This window comes from Pararge aegeria, chromosome 23 (assembly GCF_905163445.1).
Source record: "Pararge aegeria chromosome 23, ilParAegt1.1, whole genome shotgun sequence".
Lineage (NCBI taxonomy): Eukaryota > Metazoa > Arthropoda > Insecta > Lepidoptera > Nymphalidae > Pararge > Pararge aegeria.
The window spans coordinates 233436-258394 of record NC_053202.1 but is presented as its reverse complement, the minus strand read 5'-3'; the positions used below and the strand labels follow the sequence as shown (position 1 = coordinate 258394).

The 24959-nt window shown below is 41.2% G+C and overlaps 2 protein-coding genes across 3 annotated transcripts in view; one reads left to right on the top strand and one right to left on the bottom strand.

The window, feature by feature from the left end:
• The window catches only part of LOC120634123 (protein Skeletor, isoforms B/C), a 109578-nt gene extending 98849 nt beyond the window's left edge, over positions 1–10729 (bottom strand). For both annotated transcript variants that reach the window (XM_039904516.1, XM_039904515.1), the window contains exon 1: positions 10629–10729. In XM_039904516.1, the coding sequence (XP_039760450.1) occupies positions 10629–10671 (43 nt within the window). In that variant the 5' untranslated portion in view covers positions 10672–10729. The remainder of the gene's footprint in view (positions 1–10628) is intronic.
• Positions 10730–11984: 1255 nt separating this feature from the next.
• LOC120634124 (protein Skeletor, isoforms B/C) lies at positions 11985–21160 on the top strand. Its single transcript, XM_039904517.1, has 14 exons — positions 11985–12112; positions 12215–12288; positions 13044–13192; positions 13347–13589; positions 13913–14017; positions 14340–14522; positions 14962–15055; positions 15292–15438; positions 16954–17089; positions 18822–18993; positions 19489–19693; positions 20323–20488; positions 20639–20824; positions 20893–21160. The coding sequence occupies exons 1-14, from the start codon at positions 12070–12072 to the stop codon at positions 21018–21020; spliced, it is 2031 nt and encodes a 676-aa protein (XP_039760451.1). The 5' UTR covers positions 11985–12069; the 3' UTR covers positions 21021–21160.
• Positions 21161–24959: the final 3799 nt, after the last annotated feature.

Sequence of the window (24959 nt, the reverse complement as noted above, 5' to 3'; positions counted from 1 at the left end):
GTTAACAATTACTGGGAAGATCATACCGGAACGCTCATTTGCTTTTGTCGGTAGAGTGGCCTAGCCGCGTTCGAAACCTCCCACAACACACATATAAAAAGAAAACAACTTATCAATCAACTACATAAGCTATAGTGGTTAATCTTAAATAAATAAAAAAAAAACCTAATATAACAGTGAGCGCGTAACAAAAGCGGCGATGTAGAGCGAGCGCAAACCGTTACAACGGCCTCCCGATGCATGGCGCCGCTCGTAATATAAAAACATTATAACAAATTCATAATCATCACCTACAATCTCTTCATTGCCAACAGCTGGTGCCGGCGCCTCTCCCGAAGGAGATAAGGATATTCCATTTTAAATATAACGTAACCGAACCGGTTAACAATAGGGGTTCAAGGTACTGGATGGGTGACCTGGCACCGAAGAACGCAGCGTTGTTCGAACTCTGACTAAAAAGACAGACTAAATCAAATAAGTCGTAGTTAGCCACTGGATAATGCGGTTCGAGACGATGGATCCTTTTAAAAGACCTGTGAACCTGCATCTTTTGAAACGTGTGCGTTTTTAATTTAAACGCTGAAGGAAAACATCGTTAGGAAACCTGCACGCCTGGGAGTTCTGTATAATGTTCTCAACGGTGTGTTCTACCGATCCGCACTTGGCCAGCATGGTGGTCTTCTGCCTAAACACATTCTGAAAGGAGATGCGTGCCCTGTTGTACATCGCCATCTAGCCCCAAAGTAAGCGTAGTTTATTTTATGTAAAAATAACTGATGAATATTTTGTGAATAATATACATAAATACCTTCTATGATATATAAAAATACCCAGACACTGAAGAACATTGATGTTCATCACACCAACATTTTCCAGTCGTGGGAATCGAACCTACAGCCTTGGACTCAGACAGGCCGATTGGCGCAATCGACTTCCAAAGTTCGGCAAGGGCGTTGTTATTATCGTTTTTGTGTATCGACGGCATCAGATTTGTGGCCAACGGAATGCAAGTAGAGGGTTTCAGCAGCTTCGTAGCCCCCAAATGGGTTTTTACGTTTTACTTTCACGCAGCTTTCCCACGGCCGGTATGTCACCGCTGCGTAGAAAGTAAAACCGAACATAATAGAATTAGCAGCCGCCATTCAAATGAAGCCATTTGTCCCACGTTCATAATACACGCATTCCACACTCTCCTTGCGATTGCTGTCATTGAAACAGCAGTAAGTACAGTGCAATTATCTATTTGCATAATTTTTCTTGCGTAGACCTCGGCAACTCGATGGCATCATCATCTCGACTGACTTAGCAATTTTTCATCTTCTAAGGATGCTCCGCTGTCGGAGCAAAACGTGCGTAGAGAGTTCCCACACGGCGGTAGATCTGTAGATCCTTACAGATTTGTGTCAAAGAGTCAAAAGGTAGAAGAATTATAAATAATACCGTTCAGATTTAAGTAACTTGTAATTTAGTACTTAATTATTAATAGTCATTAGTGTACGAAGTGTCGTCTAACTCAGCTGTATGTTACGTATACTAAAATATTCCCACAGCGCCAGTGTTGAGCGCCACCACGCCCTTCAACACAGCTACGCTGCTTCGTGGCAGAAATAATCATGGCAGTGGGTATGGGTACTTCCCCGAGAGAGCCCTTTCACTAAAAATTCTACTTACAGACTTACACAAGGTATAGGTCACTCCAGCCTCCGCCGAGTTAGTCAAACCTTGAGGCTAAACTAAATATCATCACTACTTCCAACTAACACCTGCAAAACCAGAGCGTGACCGCACCGTGACACGTTGTGTAACAGGTATGAGGTGAAAACATAAATATTGAAAAAAGCCTTGACCTTCAGCCAAGGTCGACAGCTGCTCTACCACAGGTCACCACGAGCACAGTAATGCTTTCTACTCGCTATACAAAAGCAGCCAGAACGGGTCATACAAATCTATATTTTTATAGACATGTTACAATACGTACTTATTAACGAAAATAATTGGATAACATCATTCGGGTTATTTACATTTACTGTGTGACTCATTCCAAAAAAAAGAGCAAGTTTTGATGTATCTACTGTTAGTTGTCCATTATAATTAAATAAATAAATTTATTTTTATTTCACCGCAGCCTTGACTGCAATTTCACTAAATGATGATGCAGTATAAGACAGTAGAGGGCTAACCAACTAGGAGTTTAGCAGATCTATATAATATATAGTAGTAACAAGCTATAGCCGAGTTCTCTCACCTCTCTCTCTCACTCTCTCTCTCTCTCTCTCTCTCTCTACTTTTACGTTAAGTAACCCATTTCTTGAGAAAGGTTTTAAGTTTTTCACATAGTTAATGCAAATAAAACCGCAGGACACAACTGGTGCTGCAGAAATTAGCCTAAATCCTATCAGCAGGCAAACGGCGGTGGTTGTTTTTCGCGCCAGTTGCCGCCGCTCGTCAACACAACACAACACAAAAAGGGAATGTTGGCGCCAGGGGGATGCCGCGCGTCACGAGCGCCCAGCGGTTATGCCAAAGTTATTTTGTTATAGTTATAATGAACCCACCAAGCAAACCTGAAAGTAAGCTGAAAAGTATCGCCTACAACATACTGCCGCCGTGAGTTCATCAACCTCATGAGGCTTGCAACACGCACTCCGCGCACGCGTTGCAAGCCTCCTGTTACCACCAGCCACCACGCTCTTCAGATCTAAACATAGCAATGCTGCTTGGCCGCAGCGATATGCACGGCGGAAGTACTTCCCCACAAAAGTCAGCCCAGTCAGTCAGTTTGTCACAATAAGCTCTACTACAACTTACAAAATTTGCACAACAAAGTTTTCAATAGACCGAAATAAGTTTAAATAGATTTATTACCGATACATAAAATCGCTCTATAATTCCACAATGTATTAAACCCCGATTAATTGCACTAGTATGCGGGGTCACCGCAACTTAGAAATACGCTCGTTGTCAATATGAAGACTATTGGTCAATCACTTCAGCCAACGTTCACAAAGACGAAATATCCTGAAAGGTAGATTTTGCACGTCTTCGAACTATCAAGTCGCTCAGATGAGGCTGAGGCTTTAACCACTGGGCTGTCAAGACACTGCTCTTCCGAGTATATTCTCCCTCTAGAGATATTGGCCTAACAAATTTTAGTACTAATCTCTCGAAGCTCTCTCCTTGAACGGCTACAAATGCGATTTCCATACGCGCCGCGTTGTCGTTCGGCACTAGCTTGTTAATATTCAAATATGCAGCAGCGACGCTTTTGACAATTTATGTATTAATAATATACACATATTTAATTTTTAAAATTATAATAACATTTCGAAATAGGGCATTTAATGTGATAATTAATAGCCGTGTGGTGACGGTACACAGTTTATATAGTTAATTTAGAGAATAAAACAGACAACGGGCATCAGCGTCCTTTGTGCTACTACTACCATTTACTGCGATAAACAACCCGGCTGCCCAGCGCGGTGATTATAGGCTAACCCTGCCATTGGGAAACAGTACAGCAGCGGACTGTTATATGTTGTTCATGACGTAATGCTAACAGGAGAGACCAGAAACAATAACAAAAGTGAATCCGAGACTGAGCTTCAGAACTCTAAACGTGTTGATATTTGCTGATTAGATAGAAACAGCAATAACCAGTTATTGGCGTAACACCAGTAAAGCCGTACGAATACTCTTAACAAATATCCGGCTTGCCGTAACAGAATTTCCTTATATTTATTATATTTAAATAATTATAATTGAGTGTATGGCATCCTAAATTTCGCCTAAGGTAATAAACTAAGGGCTTAATACGAGTACCATCTTAAAATCTCAGTTGTTATGACGTTTTCTTTGCGTCCACGTAATTTGGATTATAATTCCTAAGCAGGAGAGTCAACCATATTAAAATAATATTGCCTTAAGTGATGCTACAATAAGACTTTGGACATTGATATTTAAAATCTGTAGCATTCTATTATTTAGGTTTAATTCAGGCAGTTTTCTCTAACGTATTTATATTTTGTGTTAATTTTCTCTTTTGTATACAAGAAAATTGTAGATTTTAATTCTTGGTAACATAAACATTCTTCATAAAGATCGGTCGTACTACCACGTTGCTTCTCGCCGGTTACGGCTTTGTCGGCCTGCCTGGCGCAGTGGTGAGTGCTGTGGTCGTATAAATGGAAGGTACCGGGTTCGATCCCCCTAAGGAGTGATTTGAGGATTTATAACCTCTGAATTTTGCCTGGTCTACTTTGGTGGAAGACTTCGGCCGGGGCTTGACACCCCAGCCACGTAGAAACCGATACGGGGTATGGGTTTTATCTCGTGTCACTCAACACCACGTGAAATTGCGGGCTTACTTTTAGTGATATAAAAATGCGCTTAATGCGAAATGATTGATTTCGATTAATTAGAATACATAAGAAGCCGCCCGTATTGCACGTGAGTATTAAAAACGTAATAGAAAAAAATGCTAAATATATAGACGCGTGTGAAAAAAACAAGCTATAAAAAACACACGAGGTATTATAATAAACAACAAACTGCTTTGCAGTGCCTTCACACGCTAAACGTCTCCGAATACCTATAGTGGCTATTAACTCTGACCTTTTGGCGGTTATGCCTCTAGTTCTAGATTGTTTGAAATACACATATTTTGATGGAAATCATCTTAGGAATGATCGAAGGACCGAGGATTTTGGGGTTTTATTGTGCTAGAATTACGACTCATCCGCCAAGACGCGCAGCGATGACGAGCCACCAGTCGGATCAACGATAACACGAGACAAAGGCAGCTGTTTGATACAAGCGGCATGGCACATGCCAATGCTACTTAAAGACGAGAAGGTTCAGTAGGAAAGATCCAAACTGTATCTATATTTTCTTTTCATCACGTCAACCAACGGATATCCACTGCTGGACGTGGTTCTATTTTAGAGAGATCCAAATCCAATGGTTTACTGCCGCTTGCATCAAACGGCTCCTTACGACCAGTGGCGTGCATAGAGGGTATGCACAAGGTATTCAGATGGTACGAGATGAAGAACATCTCTAGTACGAGTTTTAAATACTTAAGGGTAGGCTGTTTTGACTCTTACGATGCCTAATCCTTAAGTTTCCAGTCCAGGCGATATCTGCATACCCTGTGCATATCCTCTATGTATAACAATGCCTGCAACTCGTTTGATGTCGTCTGTCCACTGATTTTAGTCTATCAACGCTTCGTTTATCGGTGCGAGATCATTCCAGCACCTTGGGATCCCCGCATCAACCGGTACTCCGAGCTACCTCGTTAACTACGTTAACTACCTGTTTATTTTCTTGAAACGAAACAAAACCTTATAATGTGGAAATCCCTTCAAATTCTGTACGCCCCGGTTTCCACCGAACAACTTAGTAATGTAAACTTAATACCGCATCGTTACCTTGTTTCTGACGTTAAGAAAGAATAAGCGAACAAATACATGTCAATATTTCAACTAATAAAATATTTCAATATTTCACGGCTTCGACGGTGCCGACTGTCTAATTAATAAACTAGATATGAACAAAAAATATGTCCAGATTATTCAGTTCAGGTAGACTGCCTGTAAAGTCTTGTTAATATCGGTTCAGCCGTTCTCTATTCCAGACAATTCAACATTTCATAAACGTGTATCAGAGACATTTGAATTTTTAAACTGCTATGCTTTTCAGACGCAATTATTTCCAAGTGAAGGACAGTCTCCCATCGATCCCACAATCATTTTCTACAAATAATGTAATAGAAAAAGATTCGTGAAATATATTTTTTTTTATAAAATGTTTACTTTCATTTCCCCATAGCAGTAGCTATCAATACAAAACCTTGACGTAATAAACAATTATTGCGTGCACCATTTATTATGCACAACAGAAAAAGATGTGAATTTAATAAATTATAAAACAATAGCTAAACACCCATTCCTACAAATTACTAGTCTGTGTGTGATTTTGAAATGATTACCTCTTGTTGAGGTCATTATAATATAACGGTTACTTGAACGATATCGTAATATTACAACCTAAAGTCGTTGCATATATTTTTGACCAGGGTTATCGGAACGTCTGTAGAGGGCGAGAATAGGGATATCGATGATTGGAAGTGAAAGAAACTGACAATGATGTATTTTTTTAAGGACGATAAAATTTCTGACGATAAATGACGATAAATCAAGGGGTTAAACTTCAAAATTTGCAATAAACTGAATGGGATTTAATGTATGGGAAAATCGCATTTATCACAAATTGTACGCAGTCATCTCAGTCTTCATAGACGTCTTCAATCGCTAGTTTATTAATCACAAGAAAAAAAACAATCAAATAAAAACGTCTGCAAAGTCTCTCGTGCCGAATGAAATACAATATCTGTCGAGATGGTATTCACGCCACTAACCCGGTCAGTAGCACCGCGCGCGCTACTTTCGCTTGCTCGACTGCATATTATCATATCAAACCCGACATATTCTAATCAGCAGCTGTATTATAACGGCTTCAATCCTACGCTTCCAAAGACGTTCTGATTTGGATTCCCAGCAAGGAAACATCATCTACTTAAACATTTTGCTGCGCCTAAAAGTAAAAAAAAAAGTTGTATATATTTGTGTTTGTTAGTCCTTCCTGCACGCCCTAAATAAGCAACCAATCAACTTTTGGTATAGAGTTAGTTGAAAGGACAGAGAGTAACATAGGATTATTTTTATCCCATCAAAACGAACTATTCATATTATGGGATTTGTAGTAAGCCATAAAAATCGCGGGCGAACAACACGAGTAACAGCTGCTAGGGGCAGATACGGGCTCCAATAAAGTTGCTGGAAAGACGCGCATCAGTCGCAAGAGTCTTGGTTGCGCAACATCAGGGTGGATGTGGATCGCGAATGTCGTCCTCTGTTTAGTTTCGCAAGAGACAAGGCGAAAAATCCAAATCTGAGAGGACGCTGCTGCCCGTTCTACGTTATATTCCCTTACTCACCTCGAACGAACTCGCGGGAGTGGTGACAACTGTATTCTGATCTGCCGTCACAACACGGCACTCGAATAAACCTAATTGATGAATTCAGGGCCTACCTGGAAATCAACCCCAGAATCCGTATTACAATGTTACTAAGCCAGCCAGCTCTTAAATGCTATCTGCTCGAAAACGACATCGCGCAAAATATAGTGCAGCGAGGTCGGCAAGTCGGTCCGGAGCCAGCAGTTACACAGTAAATCGCGCGAAGTCGCAATTACCCACTTCCAGTCCTCAGCCGCCGGGGGACTTTGCGGCTCTGCAAGCCCTTGGGCACACCTACCTTTATATTCTGCCCTGGACAGATCACTCAGAATATAGCATCGTACTCCCGATTGGTCTTACAAGCCAAATTAGGTGAATGTAGACAGAGATCCATTATAAATTGCGTAACATTTAAAATTTTTAGGGCTTGTCGTTAAGGTTATGATTGATTGATTGGAAGGCCGCTGAATAATTTACTTGACATTCTCTGATCTGGGACCCATAGGGAGTTCTACAAAAGCTTTTAAGGTCTAAAATTAATTTAAGGTCCAAATCACCAACAGATCTGATGCAACCCTGATTAACAAGATCGCCAGCCGCCGGGGGACTTTGCGGCTCTGCAAGCCCTTGGGCACACCTACCTTTATATTCTGCCCTGGACAGATCACTCAGAATATAGCATCGTACTCCCGATTGGTCTTACAAGCCAAATTAGGTGAATGTAGACAGAGATCCATTATAAATTGCGTAACATTTAAAATTTTTAGGGCTTGTCGTTAAGGTTATTGATTGGAAGGCCGCTGAATAATTTACTTGACATTCTCTGATCTGGGACCCATAGGGAGTTCTACAAAAGCTTTTAAGGTCTAAAATTAATTTAAGGTCCAAATCACCAACAGATCTGATGCAACCCTGATTAACAAGATCGCCTTCAAAATGCGTGCATTCGTCATTTACCTATTACGCAAGTTTCTCTCAATTTTAAATTCTCTTCCCAATATTACCTGCGTGAACATCTCCTATAAGTCCTGCCCTTTCAATCTCCCTCACTACTTAGGGTCACTGGAAGATATCTCATATACAGATAGTTAAGAATTTCCTCGACCACATCTTTTCTTTAATGGGCTTTCACTTCCTTTGGTACGTAATAAGGAAGCAAAAAATAACAGAAAATTTTAATATATCTCTGATGTTAATCTAGGTGCATCACCGTTTTAATTTCTGTGCGAACGAGTTTTCGATTTAATGTGTACTCAAACAAAAGCTATGTTTAGTTCTAAGTAACTTCCATTTAATGCTCATTTTAATATGTTTACTGTAATTTTTAAAAGCAAAGAATTACAAAACCAATTATATGTAGGTATCTAAGAGTACTGTACGAGAAATGGTAAAAATTAAACTACTCGTATGTAGCTACTTAAAGTATCTGGTAATGGTAGAATATGTTGAAACAAGAAATTTATTGTAAATTACATTTTCACGCAATTAAATACTATTTACTTTTTCTATTTATGACTTTCTTATTGGAATTATCAATTAATAAACTAAGATTAAAACTATATGGAATGTTAGTTATGAATAGCTGTTTGTAGCGATTCGCCTTTGTATTTAGAGTTATTTTACTAGCAACGTTATTGTCTAGGCTTAGACTTGTTCAAACTCGTAACTGTTGACTGTATAACTTATAACTTTTTTTTGTGATTCATATTCATAATAATATAATAAACAGTTATTATTAATTACTAGCTGTCCCGCCGAACTTCGTACCGCGGTTTTTTTTTTGATAAATTTTATATTTTAATACTTATTATCCTATTCTGGTAAGGAATCAAAAAAATCAAATATCATGAAAATTGGTCCAGCCGTTCTTGAATTATAAATGGTGTAACTAACACAACTTTCTTTTATATATATTACAAATGGGATTGTTATTGTGAGATCCCCAATCCTAAACAGTTTGTTTTCCAAATAAAAATAAGAATAAAAAATTTTAAACAATCCCGAAGTGGATCTTCCACTCATATAAAAAAATAATAACTCAAAACTGTTTATTTTCATTTTAAAGTCCTCGTGATTAGAACCATAAGTTAAAAACCGTTAAACCGTCAAGTTAAGACCATTATATATATCATTTGAATACGCTTTTAATTTAAACTTCAAAATATCAGCTAACACGGCCAATTTAACAATTTCCAACGAGATAATAATCCCAAATTTATGGAACACGCGACAAAATCGTCCAAATTTTCCACAGAAGCAGAACTTTCGCGTGAAAATGTAAATTTAATTCGCTGCACATCCAACGAGGCGGCGTTGTGCGAGGCGGCCATTTGGTCCGCCAGTTAACCTCGCCTTCGCGGGTGTCCTTCCGATACATTTATAGCTGTCCACCCCACAGCACCTTAAGGGTGGGTGTGTTTATGGGGTGAACCATCATTAGACAGCTAAGTTCTTAGACCAGGGCATGTTTGAGACCCTTATAGCTTTAGTTATAAGTTAACTAATGTAAATCATCATCACCTCGCAAGAATAGAGATCTATGTAGCTGTGATAGGCCTACATGGATGAAGTCAACTGACGTCCCCACTGCTGGGAACATATTATGGGCACAAGGGCCTCCATGGAAGCAATGTTTTAGAACCTGTATCACCACCAGAAGAACCTTTATAAAGCGGATTAGTATACTTATGTTAACGTTTTTTATGTAACGTATATTATTTCAACAGTCTCAAAAAATGGGTAAGAAAAAACACGCAGTTTCCGTCCTTCCGTCCGTAGATCTTGGACATAAACATTTAATTTTTACTTATACTATGATAAAAATTAAAAAAATAGTAATAACCCCTGTGTTTTTGACAGGATAACTAAGTTTTTTTGTCAACTGATCTCTTATGTCTCATTGCATAACACGGTCCTCCACACATTTCCTTTATTATTTACACGAGCACTTCTTCAAATTTTTCGCTATACAAACTACTTAGAAGTTTGAGAAGGGCGAATTTTTTTATAGATTTTTTGCAATAAGAGTTATGAATTATATATATTAAATTTATAATTATATATATAAAATTTCATAGGATACCAAGTTTGACCTAATAAATACCATTTATGATCTTTTTTGTCTTTTTAAGACTGAAATTCAAACCGATGCTATTGATTTTAATAATAATGAGCGCGTTAATTTTTGTCAAAAAGCTTCTTTTTATAGGACCATTGTTTATTATTCGGTATTAGTTTCAACTTAAAATGTCTATGGGCTAAAAAATAGTCACACAACACTGACATAATATGCACACAGCCAACGGATTGATCCTTTACGGGGCTGTTTTTTTTCCTTCTTGAACCTTTCTCTGATTTTTTAAGTATGTCCATGTCTATGAGTTTTTAGTAGCTTATAATAAGGACGATAAATATGTCTACTTAAGTATAAAAATAATATGTCCTTGCACGCCAATTAGCCTAGAATTTAAAATAATATAAATTTGAAACTAAATTTGAAAAGAAAAACAACAAATTTAAAAATGTTATTGATTTGTGCAGATTGATCGCGAAAACAATGTATTTTCTCTGGACGCGCCACACTTTCTAAGATGATCTCGCATCTACTCACCGATAACAGTCAGCACGAACGCCACTCCAAAGTAAAACAGCATCGCGACAGTTCACTCGTACTACTATACCGATACCAAAGATTAACTTGCGCGCGCTTGCGCCGGCGCTTCGCGGAACACTGGCGAGTCTTTAGAAGTTCAGCGCGATCGCAGATCTGCGGCGCGGAGGCGACGCCGAGAGGGAGCGAGCTCGTCCTCGAGATGTAGACGCTCTCGACAGTGTGGCCTACTAGCGAGAGAATCCATGGCTAAGCATCGCTGACCCGCACCGAAATCTGGATTTGGTGGATATTGGATAGAAAAACCCGCTAATACAGTTGCCACGTTGGGAGTCATTAGCGACATTTTTTATAGTAATATATGGGCCATCTACTAAGTGGAAACCATAAAACAGAATAACACTTCGTATCACCTAAAGTGTATGCAGTCCAGATAAATCTGAATGATGTGATTCGTTGGTAATTTTTGTATTATGTATTTTGTTTACGACACAACACAATTCCTTTATCCGTACAACACGCAGTGTCTAACGCCTGCTTCTGCCTCTCTATTATAAATTGTATTCTACCTGCCTCGACAGAACTGATGCACTTTTAGGGCCGACTGACTTACCCTACTTGGTATGTTTTTGTTGGTGAAAAAACCGCCAACGTTTGGGGGTAAGTCTCCCTGAGCACCCGCATACGGGAGAATAACAGGGACAAAGCTGTAGGTTCATCCGTTGAATCCTACAAGACTTCAACTTTGTTTACACAATTAAGTAGGAAAAGGTGCCAATCTTGTTGAACTCAAATCTCTGAACTTAACTAAATTGACTGGAAAAAAACGATGCTATCCTTTTTCAACCCGAACATTTTGAAAAGGACAACACTACTTTGAGACTTGCTAATTTGGTTTATTGTAGATATTCGTGTACAATGGAATTGGTACCAGCGCGGCGACCAGATACTTTATAAACATCACTATCACCGGCCCATTAAAGAACATGAGGCTCGGCTCAGAAAAACTAGACCTAGACACACATTATAACACATTTCAGTTTCTTTCTCAGAGAATTTTCAGTTCCCTCAAGATTTTGCTTCCCCCAAGGAGGATACAAACCCTAGGAATAAAAATTATGACTTACAAATGTTGTCATTATAAAATATTACTCCCTATCTTCTTTGAGCTGGCATCACTAAAAGTAGAACCTTAATGCGTTTCCATTTACAATTGTATTAAAAAGTGAAAGTTACTAACAGCTCATTGGCCGTTTTCATCAAAATGGTTGCGATCAGCCAATCAGAAGCACGACCTTGCTTGCTTTTGCGAAACATAAAACAGTCTTGCCAAGTGACATGTCGTGAATGAATAACCGGAAACAAACGTGCGTAAAGTGTTCAAAAAGTTTGATACAAATGTGAAAATAATTTATTAAAACAAAATATACTAGGTCGTAAGATGTTTCTAACATGGTCCTTATTTCTAATAATCATTACACAAGGTATGTCTGTGTTTATTAAATGAGCAATACTGATTTCAGTTGGAAAACTTTCTCTTTTATAAGTTCAAAGTGGTACATAAGTTATTTTTATGCAAATTCCAGAGTGTTCAAGCCAAGATGACACGGGGCCGTACCGAGGCAAATATATAGGCAAGCTAAACTCCTATCATCACCAGGTAAGCGAATATTGGTTTAAATTAATAAACTTTCACTCTGATTTCATTTAGTTGACCATGGCATTCTTTGAGTCACCAAACTGCTGTAAAATGTATCAAACTGTCTCTGTTGCAAAATTTTTGCTAGGCCCAGCGTTTAGGAGTAATTATTTAATGTGTCTGACCTTTGATAATTAGGAAACTGGTTTTTCGGTGACTATTTGAAATAATTAAGTAGTTTTATAATTTCAAAGTTTACTGCAGCCTGAACTGAATAAAGAAGAACCCTTTATTCAGTTTAGCCTACAGTAAATTATTATTGAATACTTAAAATTCTTATAATTCTTAAAATCTTTTAGGTTCTTAATTTGATGCATATTCCTCATTCTCTGCCTCAACCAGCCTCTTCTTATAGGAGACATATTACAGATATTCGACACCCCACATAGCTTCAAAGCACATAAGCAAGCTATGGTTGTTTCCATACCAGCAAAAGGGTTACTATTTTTTTTTATATTTGAAGTAAAAGCAGTTGAATAAAAAAAATTATAGCCGAGGTATTAAGTTGTAAGCTGTAATATCATCTTAATGTTTAAAAGTTTTCCATAAGAATACCTGTTAAGTTTTTGTTAGCCTATTATTTATAAAGAGTGTATGACACCCTCATCTCTTTAGTAGTAAAGAAATATGACTATAACTATGGAAGAAAATATGTATGGATGTATTATAAGTAGCTTGCCTATATGGAATAAAGCAAGTATGAAATTATTTTCCAGGTGTCAGGAGAAGTGTATGCTGTGGATGACTGGACACTCCTGCTCGTGGACTTCAACTATGATGGCACAGGGGATGACACATTTTTCTGGGCCGGGGACTCTGGGAGACCTGGACCTTTGGGGTTCATTGTTCCTGATCAAAATGGCAAGTGAGTTTCTACTGGTGTATACTTGATTATTTGATTGAAGATAGATAACAGCTGTTAACTATCTATCAAACAACACAAGCAAAAGAACTTTCAAAGCTGTCGTGCTGAATTATTGGGCCTTCAAGAAGACTGTACAGCCGCACTCTTTTTGCAGGACCAACATCCTGGAACGCTACAACAACGAGGAGATCCGCCTCAAGCTGCCCGACGGCAAGAAGGTGCCGCGCATCTCGTGGTTCGCCGTGTACGACCTCGCCTCGCAGAACGCGTTCGGCGACGTGTACATCCCCGAGGAGTTCGAGGCGCCCGCGCCGCGCACGCTCACGCCCTTCGTGGCGGCGCCCGGCGTGGCGCTGTCGAGCCAGCCCGTCACCTTCCTGGACGCTTCCACGTTCGTGTGAGTGTCGCCGCCTCGCCCGACCGCGCCAATCGGTGCGGGTCGTTCAATGGTGCCAGCAGCGTCTCGCGCGAATCTCATCGGTTTCTACTGGCCCATGGTTGTTATTATATTCCTAATCCTAAGTTGGGCAGCAACCGTATTGTTGAACGATTCATTCAATTATGCTCTTCGGTGTTTCCAAAGAATTGTCATTACTTTCAATAAATGTTATGAAAAATAATTTGGACTCGCCCCCTTTTGGAAGGAAAATACTTTTTCAAATCAATGTGGTATCTCAGCCGAGGGCGGGAGCGGCTCAAGTGGTGACGCTGGTGTTGCAGGATCCCGGACTTCCACTACGACGGCAGCGGCGAGGTGTACTTCTGGACGGGCGTGGGCCCGCAGCCGTCGTCGCGCGGCAGCAAGATCCCCGACGAGGACGGATAGTGAGTGCGACGCTCTGTACTTTCTGCGAAACTTCCTTGCGTGTCCCGAAATTCCGACTGATGGTTAAGTATCACGACCATCATGCTACATCGTACAGGGTGATAACGTTCGCAAAGGCGTGTGAAGTGTACCGATCCGCACTCCGCCCGGCGTGCTGGATTACGGCCTAGACCCTTCTCACTCAGAGAAGAGACCCCTGCGTAGGGAGCCGGCGACGGGTAGATAATGATACGTTGACTGTATCTTCTTCGATAACTAATATTGATATGTAAATGAAATAACTGAGAAGAAATGTCAGCCATCGATCCCCCTCCGCCGCAGCCTGGAGCCGCTGCGCGCGTACGCGGGCGAGTCGCTGCGGCTGTCGCTGCCGGGCGGCCGCACCGTGTTCGAGGTGGACTGGCTGGCCGTGTACGACGTGCGCGCGCGCGCCGCGCTGGGCGCCGTGCTCGTGCCCGACGCGCTCAACGTGCCGCCCGCGCCCGCGCGCACGCACGCGCACAGGTACACACCGGTGGCCAGCGAGACCTAATAGGTTTCACTATTTCATTGCCGGTGTCTCGGAACGCGCAATGAAATAGTGAGACAATTCTTTTTTATACCTAAATAAGTAAGAAACTTACAAAGTTAAAAAAAAAACACCATCTTTGGGGGCGTCCGTGAGGAGTTTTTTTTTATTATCTTTTTTTTTGTTTCAAACAGAAAATAAATGTGTGATATTTGCCGAGATCCCCCTTCTCTCCGACGTAAGATTAGATGAGATTTGACCTACTCCCCCCTTAAACGTCTCACGTATTTTATGAACCTCGTGTTTTTTCTCTTTGTTCAACTTTATTCATAATGCATAATGACGAATGAATATAAACAAATGAGTCGTTCACCGTCGCCGGGCACGTGGCCGCGGCCGCCGCGTGCCCGGCCGTGACGTCACGCGCGTGCGCAGGACGACGCTGCCGCGCTGCAAGCAGCTGCACCGCGACTACCAGGTGTCGTGGGAGGTGTTCGGCAACCAGATCACCATCCAGCTGGCGGCCTTCGTGAGTACCGCCTTCACTTCGCCGGCCTCTCGTGCGAGTTGTGAATGTTTCATTTAACTATCTATTTGCGCCAGGGAGCGAGACCCTCATTAAACTCATACCACACTATTATTAGACACCAAAAATACCAGTCTATAGGATTGATTGCTTCGCTCCTCTATTGCAAATGCCGAAAGTCCGTGCCCCGAGCTGGAGCGGCGAGTACGTACGATAAAGTTCTCGGGCGCCGTCCGCAGATGGGCGAGCACGAGTACATGGCGTTCGGCATCTCGGGCTCGGCCAGCCGCTCGCAGATGGCGGGCGCGGACGCGGCCGTGGCGTGGTTCGACCGCCGCCTGCAGCGCGGCCTGGCCACCGACTACAACGTCACCGCCATCGCGCCGGTGCGTGTGCTAGACCAATATACATATGGAAGACCATGGCATTCAGATATTCACGATTAATTAACAGTATTATTGAAGCTAAATACCTAGTTTCTTAGCAGTAATCATTTATTCTCATGACTATTATTCTTCCTTCCTATTAAAGTATTCATTTTATAAAAAACATCATTAAAGCCCACCAACCTGTATTAGAGCAGTGTTGTGGGTCTGTACTCTATAAACCTGACTTCCCAAGGAGTGAAATAAAACAACTGGACCGACTCTAATACTGTATATTAAGCTTCTCCATAATTCATATTACTTGTTACATTCAAATGACTCTACTACCAGTTCGGAATGCTGTCTTCGGCAGAGAAGACCACTGGCTAGAAACTCTACCGTTGCTCTTTTATTAAATCAATTAAAACAAGACTTATAAACACAATTACAACATTATCATATGTTATAACGCTAGGCCCTTTGATACAAGACATATAAGACAAGTCAAACATAACTACTATGATCACTTATAACATCAGGACTTTTGAAACGAATTGTTTGTATAGAGCAACCTATGCTACATAAGCTATCTGTATGAAATAATGCTAGGGCTCCATATATGATACGTGAATAACCCAAAGGATATAAGAGATATACTTATCTGATGCTACATCAGGTACAACCATAGTACCAACAACTTTTAACAACTTATCTCAACTCCATCACCAGTATATACGACTCTTGTTTTGCCACAACAATAATTCGTTAAGTATGTCGTTTCCATTATAAATCATCTATTCCCAATTTGTAACGTTCTATCCACAATACTTTACTTAATCGTCTATTCTCAATTCATTAATTTAAATCCGTCCTCACTTTTCTTTGCCGCCAATCTAACTCGTCAAACTCGCGTCTCCCGCCATAGATCCTATATTTTTCTTTGACAGTCTACTAAAGGCCATTATTCTATTTTCAATACACTATCAATGAGTATACAAACTATGATTTGTTGATATATTTAATATAATCATCGGGTTTATCATAAATAAAGTGCTATAATTCCCTATTTCCTAACACGTGCATACCTGCCTACACCCAGCATACTTCCGGCGGCTTTTAGTAACTGACCGCCCGAGCAGACGGGCCACTTGATGGTGAATGGAAAACCATCACCTATAAACAGAGCGACGTGTCGCATTCGCCCCGTGTCCTCCTTAAATCATATGTCTCCAGAAAAACAACGGTCCACTATCGCATCGGATAAAGGCCTCAGCGGGAGGGTTCGTCTATAAACACCATGTTGAGCAATCTAGCAATAGGGTCGGTGATGCCAATAGACGGTATGCCGTCCGTCGCCACACGGCGCGTGTGTGCACGGGCACCCGACGGCGCCCTTCATCCCGAAGCGCAGCCTCGCAACATTGATGCTTAGCAAAAATAAGCATGGCGTTTCCTCAAAATTGTCGTTAATTGAAATAATTTGGATGTTCACAAATCGGAGTTCTGTATGAGTTGCCACTGGTGGGTCGGGCGCAGTGCGTGCAGGTGCTGGGCCGCTGGGCCGGCGTGTGCCGCGACGAGCGCGTGGGCGGGCTGGACTCCAACCAGGTGTTCAGCGCCAGCCGCGAGGACGGGCTCACGGTCATCAGCTACCGCCGCGGCCTGCAGCCAGGTGGGTGGCGTAGGTTTCATTGCAATAGAATCTCTCATTATAATTTTAGGTGTTATAGATTCAGTTGCTAGTAATTTAGAGAACTGTCATTTTATTAAGTATGAATACAATTATTACGTGTTGGTAGTAAGCGAATAAGTGGGAAGTTTGTAACAAAATCGATCGTTGCTTAGATCAGATGAACTATAATTGAAAATTTCTTGAAATTAACTTACGTAAACTTACTATTCACACTGATAATATGCGTGGCCGAAATTTGAGTGATTGAGAGAGCACTTAAAAATTACAAATATCCCCTTCGAGGAACGATTCCCTATTTCGAGAAAGCCTCAATAAAAATTAAAACAATAATAAAACAACACTCAACAACCCGTACGACATAAAATACCATATAATTTTCCAAGAATCTCCCCTAAAAAAGAAATACTTCTGCAACACAGAGTAAGCAACTTTTTCTTGAAGAACTAATGTGCTTATTGTGGCAACTAAAATTTATTGAGAAAGTAGGTCTAATATCGGTGCTAAATTTTTTACGACTCCTGATGTGAATTAAAATTAAGTAATAAATATTATTAAATCCTTAAACAATACCATTGCAGATGGTTTTGATGATGTCTCAACCAGAGTACTTAAACTGACAGTGAATATCACCAATATTGATATATTTAGTCAGTGTATTTAATCAATAAATCTTTTGAGCGTGGATATTTTCCAAATCAGTTAAAGTTCTAAATTGTTAAGCCTCTTTTTAAATTGGTAATAAGTCCAGGGTTGAAAACTATCGCCCAATTACATTGATATCGATATTTTCCAAAATAATCGAAAAAGCGATGCGATGGTTTCCAAAACAGAAATCTACGACACATAGCCTTGATAGGCACATAAGAACAGAGCTCATAAGAAGTGTGTCCACTTATCTAGATTTGTTAAATTCACTTATAGTTTATTTTTTGATATGCCGTAAGCTTTTGATTTCGTATCGCATCAATTATGACTATGTACGATAGAAAACTATGGAATACGTGGACAAGTTTTATCTTGGATAGAAAGCTATTTAAATAATAGAACACAATGCGTTAAAATAGCTAGCTTAGGGAAAAATACAACATTAAGAAACTACAAATCCGCAAATATGCTTAGTAAATATGGCGTGCCACAAGGAAGCATTCTTGGCCCTTGTTGTTTATTTACATTATACATTAGTGATCTCCCTGACATATCTGTAGATTAATTTATATTATTCGCCGTTGACATATCAATTATAAAACCATGTAGTAATGAAATGATTAACAGCGAAGTTCATATTAATAAGACGATAAAGAATAATATTAATAATAAGATTGGCTCGATTACAATAATTTATGTATCAATTTGACTAAAACAAATTATGTACATTTTAGCAACTACATTAGTAAGAAAAAACATACCTAGAATCTAAACCATAATAACCGACTATAATTTAGAATGACTTTTTTTTTGTATTTGATATGATTTTGTATGACCTTATCAGCAGCTGCATAATGTTCATTAGACGGGCCTAAGTGACAGTGTGTCATGACCCAACCGGACATCAATTTAATCGGAAGCCTAACTAGAGTCAGAAAGAGCACTACTTCGTACAGAGTGCCAAGTGTGAGATTCTTAACCTACGTTTTCTTCATCGATCGCGTGAAAGTAAACTTCGATTTATATGGTATCGAATATCACGCGGTCGAACGGTGTTGCTCCGCAGCGGAGGCGCTGGACCGCGAGTGGTCCACCGAGCGCGCCGTGTTCGTGGTGTGGGCGCTGGGCGCGTTGGACCACGCGCTAGAGCCCGCCTTCCACCGCGTCTACCCGCGCCACGACGTGCAGCTCGTGCTGAGCCAGAACGTGGCCGACAACGACTGCGTCGACTTCGTCACGTGAGGCGGCCTCCTGACGTTATTATATAATAGAGCGATGCCCTTTTTCACTAAACCTAGGAATCGCCTCACTCGGATGTCTAGTGATTTTGGTGATTCTTAGCGAGAAAAAAGTTTCACGAACTGTTTTGTGATGTCAAACCGGGTTTGACGAATCTTAATCTACGACAGCGATTCGGCGGATATTAAAGTTTACCACCTGACAGATGAAAAAATATTAAATTGATTATTTTGTACAAACCATAGACGAGTTAGGTTATACGAGTAGCCTAGTGAAACACACATGCTCTTCGTTTCGTTTGCAAGTCTTCTCTATGAAAGGTTTCTCGATTTGTGTGTGCATCTTGCGTGAATATGAAAGCTTAGCAAGACACCTAGATCACTCTAATGTGGCCATAGTCCAGTGCCGATACCTAAGCCTTCGCAAATTCCGCAAGACATCGGCCGGGTTCTCGATCACTGGAGCCCGAGCCAAACGAGTGCTTCCCGGGACAGCGCGGCGCCGGCGCGCGTGGCGGGCTGGGAGCGCGCCGAGCTGTTCGACCCCGCGCTGCGCGTGTTCCGCCTGGCGCTGGGCCCGGCCGGCGGCGCGCGCGGGCTGCGGGCGCGCCGCGCCGCCGCGCCGCCGCGCGCCTGGTACGCCAACGGCCAGCTGGCGCCCGACCTGCAGCTGCGCCGCGGCCTCGCCTACACCTTCCAGGTACCCGCGGAAGTAGTGAAAACATTTCATTTCATATCTCACTCATACATTTATGTGTTTGTTTCTTTATCTAGATATTATTCGGTTTTCTTGGTAACTTAAATACGAAACAAAATGTGTAATCTGTTCTATTTCATTCCCTCCCATACATGTGTCGTCTATAAATCTGTCTCTTTCTTGATCGTGAAGCATTGCGTTACATCGAGTTTGAAATCACAACGGTTCTAATGTCTCTTCAATAATTATTAGCAATTACAACAATAACACAAAGCAATACAATATAACTCCGTAGCGTGCGCGGTTTTTTTTAACTTTAGTTTTTGGTATAGTTTTAAAATTTAATTTATCAAGGACATGTAAATATTGACACATAAAAATTCATGAACAATCAACTTATACTACAACTTTCTAGTACGCAGGTGCAAACACATGCATCAAACACATGTGTTCTATCGCAGTCCCTCGCCGGCTGAATCCTACACATTTTTGTATTTGTTTCTCTTACCTATCGTCTTTTCCGTTGCATCCGGTTTGAAATTATAACGATTCTAAAAAAGTTTCACTTCAAAATGTAAGGGGGCGTTAATGACAAGAATATTGGAAAGTGTAACAAAGTTATAACCTCGCAGGTCAGCGGCGGCGACGACCCGCACTCCGCGGCGCTGTACCACCCGCTGGTGATCACCACCGAGCCGCACGGCGGCCTGGAGCGCCTCGCCGACGCCGCGCAGCGCTCCGTGCGCGTGCTGGCCGGCACGCGCCACACGCGCCGCGGCCGCCTCAGCCCCACCGCCGGTGCGTGTCCGCGAGCCCGCGTGTGTGCGTGCACGCCGCGAGCCCGCGTGTTGCGTGCACGCCGCGAGCCCGCGTGTTGCGTGCACGCCGCGAGCCCGCGTGTTGCGTGCACGCCGCGAGCCCGCGTGTCACAACGGTCTGGTGTTGCAGCGGGCGGGCTGTGCCTGGGCGAGCGCGCGGCGGGGCAGGACGCGCGGCGCGACGCGGCCTTCGAGTCGTTCCGCGCCTTCAACCGCAGCCTCACGTGGCGCTGCAGCGGCGCGCCCGCGCTGCTGGCCGTGGCGCCCAACTCCACGTGGCCCGACCGCGTCTACTACCACTCCTTCACGCACGCAGGTAGGCTCCCCTCGCAATCTGGCTTCATAGCCTCCGGCCGCGCCACTCACATTGCTGCCGCGTTGCAGACATGGGCGGCCGCATCTTCGTGGTGGACCGCCACCGCCGCAACATCGCCCGCAGCCGCGCCGCACCGCACCGCGCCCCACTGCCGCTACTGCCGCTGCTGCTGGTGCCGCTGCTGCGGGCGGCGTAGCGCGGCAGCGGCACGCGCGCAGCGTGGGCGCCGGGATGCTGCCCCACGGTCCGATGATCTTGACTTCGTGTGCAGTAAAGACGCCGATGCGTTTGACAGTAAAGGCTTTTGCTTTTTAACTGCGCGGAACTGAATGCGACTCGCACTATTTGCAACTTTTTTCGGATAAGAAATTATTCCTGTGATAAATATTTTATGCGTTTATATCTAAATGTAAAGCAAATAGCCCTACTACTAAATGAACTTGTCCGAGTGAACGTGACTATATATTTTTCCACATCTACAAAGCTATTTATATTTAATATTACACGAATTGTGGCAACGCTTTGCTATTAATTCGCGACAGGCGTTTTTTTTGTCAAAATTTTAATAATTTTTACTTTTTTCAAATAGGCCTATAGATTGAAACATGACACGACTCCTGCATCATTTTCATATATTTATGTCTACCTAAGATATATTTATTATAAAACCGAAAATGTGCGTTCAAAAACCGTCTGTGATGCTTTATTTTCTGTAATAGCTCGTAAAGTCAGTTTTTCATTCGGCTGTAGCGCATTTATATACACTAATTGTTATTTTAACGATTTCTTGACAACATGAAATTTATTTAAGAATACTAATTTTAAAAGAATACTCAATCAAAGATACAGACATATATTCAATGGCACCTTTTTCGGGCCACCTTTTGGCCACCACACAATGTAAAGAATTAAGAAATTTCGATAAGTGTTTAAGTTTGTTCATCTTTGTGATGTAGCCCGCACTCCGCTGCTGACATAAAAAAATTAAAGAAAACGATTTTGCTCAATTTTTCATGAATCCGTCCAAACGTAGTAGGTAAGAGAAATTTAGTGCAACTAGTAAGTATATACTTTTAGAATAACGTAAAGTGATACCAATTCGATGTGTTACCATGTAACTCTGCGATGTATTTTTATTGTCGACTTTAGTCATCATTACGCAGCAAATACTAGATTCATTATTGGTTGTTACCTGGTTGTTGCGTGTAGGGCTCTTTTACTGCTGTCTTAAAATTAAAACAATATATTTTTCTTTTTATTATTATATTCATATTTTGACTTCAATGTAATAAAAAAAAATCATTGTATTACAAGTAAGAAGAAATGAACTATGCCCGTACCGGCCGCTATGAATGTCGTATCGTGTAAATAATGTGAAATAAAAGACTTGCGACAGCCCATTATGTTTTATTTCATTTGACTACAAGTTATTAAAACATTTAGAAAACTAGAAGAAGAAGAAACACTTTATTGCACGTATAACATACAGGAAAAGAAACAGTAAGGAGTATACAGTACACAATGTAGACATGCAAAGGCGGCCTTATTGCTGCAAGCAATCTCTTACAGGCAACCTTTGTAGATAGGACTTACAGCAAGAGAACGGGATAGTGCCAAGAGTGTTGATAGATATACATAAATACCAAAATGTAAAGATACAAATACATATATAATTTAAATAAATATACGTAATATATAAAATATACCTACATGATATATAAATAGAAAATATACATAATATATATAATAAATATATAACAAACATAATATATATTAGTAGATTTTAACACACAGTTAAAAAAAAAAAAAAAAAAAATAATAATATAAAGAATCTACTTCAAATTTCATCACTCAAAGAGAGGTAGTAGTCCTTCAGACGACTCTTAAATATCGGAAGGGAACTACTTCCACGGATTTCAGCAGGCAGATTGTTCCAGAGCATAACTGCTTTAAAGGTGAAAGAATTACTGAAGAACTTCGTTTTACTAAAAGGGAGTACCAGACGGTTACCAAGGCGGGATCGAAGGTTGGAATGAGAAGATGAGTCAGAAATAAAGCGAAAACGATCCCTTAAATAAGAGGGAGATAAATGACTATAAAGAATAGAATAAAAGAAGGAAAGTAGATGAACTTCACGGCGTAAACGGATAGGCAACCATTTTAGTCTAGCTCGGTACTCCGATATGTGATCAAATTTACGCAGTCCAAACACAAACCGGATGCATAAATTTTGAAGGCGCTCGAGCTTATTAAGAAGTTCTTCGGTAAGGTCAGGATAGCATGAGTCTGCATAATCCAGTATAGGAAGAAGAAGAGATTGGGCAAGAGAAATTTTAGTTGTAATAGGAAGGAAATTTTTCCAACGATTTAAGTACCCAATCGAAGCAAAGATTTTTCGACTCACCTCAGCTACCTGTGGGGACCACGACAGATTATTGTCTATGACGAGGCCAAGATTTTTTACAAAAGTACTCGGAATCAAATTGGTGTTGTTAAACTGGACAGAGGGCAAGGTACAGAAATTCACCTTAGCTAACTGCTGACGGCTGCCTATAATAATAACCTGAGACTTATGCGGATTTACGCAAAGTCCATGTGAATTGCTCCATGTGTAGATACTGCGCAGGTCATTATTTAACTGAAAGATTGCTTCAGAAACATTGAGAGCAGGGGCAGCGACATAAACTTGCAAATCATCAGCATAAAGATGAAAGCTAGAAGTGAGGAGCTTAGAAACAGAGTTTATAAAAATGGCAAAGAGCAGAGGAGAAAGTACGCCGCCTTGTGGAACACCAGCAGTAAGTGAGGAAAGAGTGGAGAATTTATTGTCACTATGCACACACTGCTGACGCCCAAACAAATAGCTACGGAACCATTCAATAGCACCCCGAGAAATGTTAAGTGATTTCATGATAGCAAGAAGGATATCAAAATCCACAGTGTTAAAAGCGTTACTGAAATCTAATAGAGCAAGAACTGTGACAAGTTGATTGTCCATGTTAGCCCGAATATCGTCGCAAACTTTTACAAGAGCGGTAACAGTGCTGTGGCAGCGCCTAAAGCCAGACTGGTACGGGCTTAGGATACTGTTGCTTACCAGGTAAGAATTAAGCTGGTCATGTACAATACGTTCCAAGACCTTTGATAAAAAGGGAAGTATAGAGATAGGGCGATATTTAGAGAAAGAAACAGGATTTTTAGACTTAGGCAAGGGAATAACGTGAGCTTTACGCCAAACTATAGGAAACTCGCCAGAAAACAAGGAGAAGTTGAAAATATGTGTAAGTACAGGCACTACAGTATCTAGACTCAGCATAATCATTTTACGGTTAATTCCATCACACCCGGAAGCATTAGACTTAATGGCCAGAATGTGCTTTTTGACCTCAGCCGCAGTAACAGGTTGAAACCCAAATGAGGGACAGTTTAAAGGAGATAGAGAGTTGATACGAAATAAAGTGCTGCATTTAACCTGGAGATCCATAGGCGACACCGAAGTAAAATGACGATTTAGGCGTCTATATCCAAATTACAGGGAGCACTGTAGCGTTGCCGGCCAATACCAAGAGTCTCCAAAAATCTCCAGACCCCAGACCCGCTACTATTCTCAATAGAGGAGTAAATATAGCTCCGCTGCGCATTTCTACAAATTTTATTGCAGCGGTTACGCAGGTGTTTATATTTATTTAGATTACAGTATGTAGGATTACGTTTGTACTTTGACTTGGCGGCATTTCGCATCGCCATTAGTGCTCGGATATCTTCCGTCAACCATGGAGCAGGGAGATGCTTCAATTTAATTGGACGGAGCGGAGCGTGCTTGTCAAAAAGTATAGTTAAGATAGAATTGAAAATTGAGATCTTGTTATCGACTGTCACAGCGCTAAGGATGGAATCCCAATCAACGTTGCACAAATCAGACATGAAACAGTCGTTATTAAAATTCTTAAAACTACGCCGCATAACAATAGAAGGTTTATTTTTTGGAGGCCGAATTCTGTACGATAAATATATTAGGTCATGATATGAAAACGCCTCTGCTGAGAACTGCCCGTGAGTGGCAACGTGTTCAGTGGAAGAGGTAATCATTAAATCTAATTTAGATGGAGAGCAATTAGGAAAAAAGTGAGTAGCC

What these genes read in the sequence shown, in the direction of transcription:
- LOC120634124 (XM_039904517.1), top strand. Translation starts at nt 12,070, where the DNA reads ATGTTTCTAACATGGTCCTTATTTCTAATAATCATTACACAAG. An exon ending in GCGCGCACGCACGCGCACAG is followed by an intron (nt 14,523 to 14,961) that starts GTACACACCGGT and finishes GCGCGTGCGCAG; the next exon opens with GACGACGCTGCCGCGCTGCA. An exon ending in ACGTCACCGCCATCGCGCCG is followed by an intron (nt 15,439 to 16,953) that starts GTGCGTGTGCTA and finishes GGTCGGGCGCAG; the next exon opens with TGCGTGCAGGTGCTGGGCCG.